This window comes from Grammomys surdaster, unplaced genomic scaffold (assembly GCF_004785775.1).
Source record: "Grammomys surdaster isolate TR1022 unplaced genomic scaffold, NIH_TR_1.0 215, whole genome shotgun sequence".
In the NCBI taxonomy this organism is placed as follows: Eukaryota; Metazoa; Chordata; class Mammalia; order Rodentia; family Muridae; genus Grammomys; species Grammomys surdaster.
Genome location: NW_021604660.1, coordinates 4374579 through 4382386, shown reverse-complemented (window position 1 = coordinate 4382386; position 7808 = coordinate 4374579). Strand labels below are relative to the sequence as shown.

General features: G+C 37.5%; 1 protein-coding gene across 1 annotated transcript in view; it reads left to right on the top strand.

Moving 5' to 3' along the window:
* The window catches only part of Slc35f1 (solute carrier family 35 member F1), a 409688-nt gene that overhangs the window by 242587 nt on the left and 159293 nt on the right, over positions 1–7808 (top strand). Inside the window, exon 2 of the mRNA XM_028772611.1 lies at positions 4219–4394. Coding sequence (XP_028628444.1) covers positions 4219–4394 — 176 coding nt within the window. The remainder of the gene's footprint in view (positions 1–4218; positions 4395–7808) is intronic.

The window sequence follows — 7808 nt, the reverse complement described above, 5'->3', positions numbered from 1 at the left end:
AACCCATCCCGTGCTGTTCTGGTAAGAGAGTCATTGCAACCCATCCCCTGCCATTCACATGATGTTTACTAGCATGTTCTATAAAATCAGAATTTGTATTCTCAATTCAATCAGACCGACAGTGGCTGAAAGGCATGGCCGATAAATCAAAGAATATACTCAATATGGTAGGTCTGTAGCTTTGTTTAGCTAACAAAACAAGGTAGGTTTATGTTGGCCTCTGTTTGAAAGGTGCCATCATAGGGCCTTTCGTAGAAAAGTTCATGTCAGTCAGACTAGCTGTGGGTTTGTCTTTACTGTTTGAAAAGTGTTTCCAAAAACCAGCTTGTTAGGTTAGCTCTGTGCTCCATACACTCTCTGAAAACAGAATAGTTTTGTAGCTAGTGGTGACAGAGCATAGTAATTCAGAATTTAGGACTTGACATAGTATCACCTAGCTTCAGCCTAATGTATGTCTAGTTTGGCAAGTTCAGAAATGTAGTTCTGTGGAATAAAGGAAGTCTCCTGATGCCAACCTCTCATTTCCTCCACATGCACACATATAAATACACACCAGTGAATGTGTACACACAAGTAAATACTGCACTTAAATATATAATCAATTTTTTTTACCTCTCACTTCAGTTTGAACTATTTCATAACATAAAAAGGAAGCAAAATAGCATTGTCAGTCAAACCCTCTGTCCTCAATTCTACCAGTCCTAGGTAACCATTAATATACTTTCTATTTCTGTGGACATCTGAAGCCTAGACATTACATATAAATGAAATCATGCCCATAGTGTTTGGTATTAAATTGTATTTTAGTTCAAATGTTTACTAGATCTATTCATAAAACAGTTTATATCTGTATATTATTCCTTTTAAAATAATTTTTATTATATAGATGATAAACTAGGTTTTGTTATCTCTTCATGTCAGTGGGTATTTGAGACAGTTTATGTCTTTTACTGTTCGCACTAAATAAAAGACTTTATATAATCACAATCTAATGTATTTTGCTTGGTAGGTAAAAGACCAGAGGAAGTAATGTACAAATTTTCATTGCATCACCCCTATCAGATGACATCTGCAGCTCAATGGGTCCATTGTGTATAAAACATTGGCTAAAAGAACACACCTATTGTAATATCTGACACATCATGGTCTCATTTCCAAATTGATAGCAAAGACTATTTAGACTGTGGGCCAAATGTCTAATGTTCTTTCTTTTTAAAACAATTTGAAATCATATATATATATATATATATATATATATACATACATACATGCATATATATGCATAGATGCATATATACACACATACATATATATATACAATTTTAAATTATATTTAAGTATATATATATGTGTGTGCGTGTGAGTGTGTGTATGTGTGTGTTTAGCAGCTGTGACCTTGGCTTAGGCCCTTATCTATCAAAAGGCACAATAACAGCATTTGCTTTATAAGATTTTCTGAGGATTAAAAAAACTTGTATAAATTATTCCCAATATATTACAAACATGGTATTTCCATTTATTTTCTATTTTTTTATTTTGTAATAAGCTTTACGAAAATCCAGTGTCAAAGTTTAGTTAAATGGTGTCCCAATGACAGACTCTCTCTTGTTCATTTTACACATCTTATATGAAGCATATAAAAGGCTATTTTATAAAGTGTCGGAGTCAGTTACATGATAGGTTAAAATTCCACTGTCTTGTATAAGTACTTGGTAATCTTGTGTATCTTTACTTGGTTCTAGATGTTAGCAAGATCTTACACATCATCATTGTAATTTAAGTAGGCCATAGGATTGTTTTAGCCTTTTCCAATAAGAAGGGACACGCCACACAACACTCCCTAGTACATACTCAGCCTCAGAAGCAACCATTGAATACACTAACTATAACTTTACCAATATCTTTTCCATTTCCATATGCAGATTAGGTAAATGATCAAGAATTGCCAATCGTAGGATTATTATTAATCTGCTGTAAATTAATTATTTAGCTACTATGATTAATGTTGTGCCACATGTTTATTAGATCAAATATCATCAAAGAACTCTTTAAACTTGACATGATTTCTTTTTTTCTCATCATTTTCAACCAGTGTAGTCACCATTAGTTATCCCACTAATGAAAATTTCTAAACCCTAGGTTTCCAAGACAAGAATTGACAGATAGAACTACACAATATTAAAAGGCTTCTATACAACAAAGGGAACCATTAACAGGACAGAGAGACAGGCTACAGAATGAAGAACAATCTTTGACAGCAATATTTCAGACAGGGGTCTGATACTTAAAGTATCTAAAGAACTGTTAAAAAAAATCCTCCAATCAATGTGAGGCAAGTAATCAAACAGAGTATTTTCTAAGAATAAAATACAAGGGATACTAGGGATATAGTGCAGTTGGCAGAGTGCTTGTTGAACTCACAACCCTGAGTTTGATTCTCAGCACTGCAGAAAACAAACAAACAAAATTCCATGTTATTTTAGTACACCTAAATTATGGAAGATCATAAATTCAAGATCATCTGTGACCACATGAAGAGGAAACAGAAGGAGGAGGAGAGAAGAAAGAACAGAAAGCGGAAGTGGAGAAAGAAGAGGAGGAGGAAGAGGAAGAAGAAGAGAAGAAAGACGAGGAAATAAAGGAGAAGGAGGAGAAACAGGAAGAAGAAGACGAGGATTCAGTTGAAGTAGCTACCATCATGGAGAAATGCTATGGGGCTGGAGAGGCAGGAGTTAACAACTCAGAGGCCATTGGAGAGATAATATCCAGGGCTTCCTTCCAGCTCTCTGTTGTCCTTTTCTTGGAAAACTGCTTGCCCCCAAACAACAGCATTTCATTTTTTTCATAGCTCTCCAAGTTGGCCAACAGTCTCTGGGGATCCCTCACCTCTTCTGTGTGTAGGTTGCCTTAGTATGATGGAGGCAGGAGGATTCCAAACCCTCACTCAGACGTTTGGCACAAAGGCTGCCTGAGTTTCTCTCTTTATTTCCCAGGAGTTTCTCGTATTCAATAGCACACCTCAGGCTCCTTACTGAGAAGCTGTTTCTTAGCAGGAAAACATAAATGCTGCAAAACTTCTCACAGGTTAGGCCTAGAAGGCTCATGGCTTCACCTTCTCTGTACTCTAGTGATCAAAGCAAAGCCAGGTCAATCTAGCTTCCAAAAAAGAAGAAATAGACCCATGCTCCATCCAGAAAAAAAATGGACCGTGTCTACCATGGGGGAAGAAATATATAATATTACATATCCTCTGCTGAAAGTCTTTGTGTTGAGACCACAGCCTTCATATTTTATATTGCTGATTTTACAAATAAACCACAAAGGTCAGAAGAAACTTTCAGAGAAAAGTCTGCCTCCTATTTCCAGAGGCTTTCCTGTGTCAAAGTAGAAGTGTATGATGTGTGTGTGTGTGTGTGTGTGTGTGTGTGTGTGTGTGTGTGTATGACTACAAAGCTTGTGTGGGCATTTCATTTCCATGGAAACAGAACACAGACTCTTGCCTCCAGTCCCCACTTCAGTACTCTACAAGAGCACTGCCTAGGAAAACGACAATGAAAATATTTGCATAATTATTATACCACCACAGTCCTGAATCTATTTCAGGAACAATAGCTTTAATATACAGACAATTGTAACTTAAGAAACAGAATAAAGGTCTTAAATAAAGCTTCTTAGAACAGAATTCCAGAGTCTAGAAGAGCACAAGAAGTGGTTCTTGTGGATTTCTAGATGTAAGTCCTTTCAGTCTAGAGTTTCTGGATCTAGGAGCTTGATCTGTAAAGCAAAGTTTCTCCCACTATTGATTAGTTGTACACACAGTTGATGCTGAGATATATTTCTGCTTATAGAGTTGGGCATGCTCTCAGCATCACTCATCCACAGACTTTGCTTCAAGACAACAGTCCCTTTCCTCGACAGCTTCTGGAGGGCTGTGACAAAGCCAGATTCTTACACTAAGACTCAATCTCATAACCTGGTTTTGCTTTATTCTCATTATGTGTTCTCTGAGCAAAATTAATTACCCATGTCAAGCATTAGTTTCCATCTCTATAAAGCCTCAGTATCAACTGTAAAGGTCCCTAGCATTGCTTCAATGGATTGCAATAAATAGTATCCACTGTCTTTAGCTCAGTGTCTGCTAAGAATTAACAATGGATTTCACTCTCACTGTTCTCATGGGTTTTCTGCTGATGTTGCTATGTTTGCTTCATTTCTCAGGGAGATGTTAATCTCTGTGGCTTTGGGCCAAGTGTTATCCCTTCTTGTTTGTGGAATTGGCTTGACCAGTAAGTACCTGGCAGAAGATTTTCATGCGAACACACCAGTCTTCCAGAGCTTTCTGAACTACATTCTCCTCTTCTTGGTATATACCACCACCCTCGCTGTCCGACAAGGTAAGCTGCCCCTAATCCCAGGAATATGACTTTTACAAACACATAGAAGAGTATGAGCGATGAATAGAAATCATTTTATCATTTGTCACAACAGTAAAGATGATTCAAATCCCCAGTTCGCACTTTGCTATTTTGCAGTAATACCACAAAGAAAATGCATGAATATATCACAAAGAAATATACATTGTGGGAATTCAGCAAGAAGCAGTTGCTATATGCATAGCAGAAAAGTACAACTGCTCATGAGTTTGAATTCCTGATAAGGGTTTTGTTCCTCTCAATGAATCTAAATAGAGTACTGCCTAAAACCTGGAACAGGAGTAATGCAACTCCCCTAAACATGCTTGCCCTGAGCCGTCTAAGGGACTACAGACAAATGAAGGTTCTTTAGGAAACTGACCCAGGTATGAACACAAACAACTCTAGCAACACCACAAGAGGAATAAAGAAAAGGCAACTCCCATAGACGGCCACATGTGGTCCTATTCTAAATGTTAAAGAAATAAAGCAATGAAAACAGGTTTCCCAAGAGTCAATAAAAGAAAATGCCTTTCAAAAGAGTAGGTCCAATAAAGATGACATGGGTGGAGGTGGCCATCTCAAAGGCTCTTTTAGAGCCTTCATCATACGTTATTAAACTTGGGGATAATCCTTTTGTCTATGGCCCCAGAAAAAGCTCCAGATTTTCCCCTAAACTATAGCTGTTGATCAGGATCCATTGAAAAATAACCATTAACAGCTTTGAAAACAATCATCTACGTTAATAACAACCAAGAACATGTATATTGCTAAATCTATCAGTTCTAATAATTATATGTTTTTGAAACTTTTATGAGAACTATCAGTATTTTATTCTTACATGTCCTTATTTGGATTTCTGTCTAAAATAACACTGCTCAAGTGTAATGACTTAGCCAATGGTAGCTTCATCTTAGAAGAGAATAGAATGAAGGGGGCTGGGGTCAGGAATGACATAGTTGCTAAAGGCCTTGCCTTGCAAGTATGAGAACATGAATTCAGATCCCCAGAACTTATTTAAAATTCTGAGCAAAGCAGCATGCATCTGGATCCCACCACTGGGGAAAGAGAGATAGGCAGATCCCTGGAGCTCACTGCCCAGCTGGCTGTGCAGAATTGACAAGCTCCAGGTTCAGCAAAACACTCTGTCTCATAAATTAACTTGGAGAGTAATTGAACATGTTACCTGATGTCAATCTCTGGTATTTATATGCATACATACACACATGCACACATATATACACATGAACATATCCACGCAAACACATGAGTAAATAACCCCCTACACACACACACACACACACACACACACACACAGAGAGAGAGAGAGAGAGAGAGAGAGAGAGAGAGAGAGAGAGAGAGAACATTACTACATTCATATTCAATTGATTTTTCTGTTTGTTGAAAATGTATTAGAAGCTAATTTAATTTGTGATGTTACTTTGTTTTTTTAAAACCTTTAATATTAACAGCTGTAACTACTATTAAGAATAAGCTGCCAGACTACAAAAGTTACAGACACTAAGTCTTAACTATGTTTCCTCAGTGTGAGTCAGAAGCTGTTGAATTTGAATGACATAAGGGTCTTGAATTGTGATGCTTCAGGCCAGGAAAAACTCCAGGAAGTGAGGCAATGGGAGAGGCATACAGTTAGTAACTCATTTCAGAGAAACTGTGGGAATGTATCTAAAACAGAAGAGACAAGGGATGAATGTAAAATTCACTTGATGTGAGTTTGAATCAACATCAAAGGACTAGTATTATTTAACTGAGTATAAGGAATATAATTAAGAATAATTGGATTAAACAAATTTTTAGTAGCTCAATACTGAAAAGAATGTTTGTATGAAGATGGTGAATTCCTCATTGGTGATTTTTAAGCACCACTGAATTTTGAAATGGCAAATTGTTGCTCCCATGGGGGTTCTGAACTTGTTATTTTCTAAGAGTCCAGATATTAAGTAAGAGTCTATATCTAGAGAAAAGTAATCATAATAAAAAATGGAAATCATGATTATAATAGTTATATGTAGAAGCTAGAAAAGTTAAGGTATGAAAGGTGTTGGTGTTAATAATATTAATAGTGCCATTTATAATAAACATTTATAATTGTCAGCTACTGTCTATGAGACTTTTCCTTTCTTACTTCTTCAAAACAAGGATATACGTCATCCAGAATTTTACAAATGAGAAAACCAATGAAGCTACTAGGAAAGGATGGAGGCTGTGCCCAACTAGGGCTGGAAGAGCAGAGTTACCTTTGACTTCTTCCTGTGGAGTCTGGAGGATGTGGGAAGCATGAGAGACACTTTACAGTGCTTCTCAACCCTCCTAAAGCTCCAACCATTTCCTACAGCTCCTCATGTTGCGGTGACCTCCAACCATACATTTATTTTCCTTGCTACTTTTTAACTGTAATTTTGCTACGATTCTGAATTGTAATGTAAATCTATGCTATGCTCTGCAAGATATCTGACATGCAACCACTGGGAAAAGGACATTTGACCTCCAAGGGGGTCATGGTCCACAGAGTAAGAACCACTGCTTTAGAATAAAAGGAGACATTCATGTTTCTTAAATTTAAAAACCCTGAACAGAAAAGTAGCAGGGGGTGTATGGTGTAGTGAAACCCAGCAATGAGATCAGAAGAGAGTCCTATACACAATGTGAGAGGTGTGTCAGTGTGAGTAAGGCTGGGACAAAGAGGCTGAAGACTGGGAAGGAATATGGAGGCCCTTTTTGAAGGAAAGACTGAGGAAATACTGTCTATCTAGAGAGTGGAGAAACCAATTCCCACAATTCAGGGTTCTTTTTGGAGATTTCCTTCTCTCTCTCTCTCTCTCTCTCTCTCTCTCTCTCTCTCTCTCTCTCTCTCTCTCTCTCTCTTATTGTTTTTTACTTTTTTAAATGACCACTGAACTGACTCATGTATCTGTGATGTTTACTCACATAGACTGGTATTTAGCTAACATCTAGAAATCAACGCAGTAATTAATTTTGTATGTGCTGTGTCACCTTAATGTGTTGGAAGCATCATAAATTTTCTATTCAGGCACCTCAAGACTTGGGATGAACAAGCAAAAGTGAAGAGAGAGGAAGTCTTTGTGCAAGGGAGGACCCCTTATAGACAGTCCTCCTGTCTCAGTGCTCCTCAGAGCCTGCTGGTCAGATCAAGTGCTGACCTTCACATCTCGCCTAGCACAAATATTACCTACCCAGCTGGGCCTCCATATTAGCGATATGTGTATGCCTTGGACCACTTGACAGTAAGCAGTTTCCTGGCTGTATTTTTTATAACAGATCACTGTCATTGTACTCGTACAGCTTCTAAAACTATGGTTGTCAAACAGGAAACCCTCTGAGAATATTTAAGCGTGATGTCATTGTAAGTAGCCT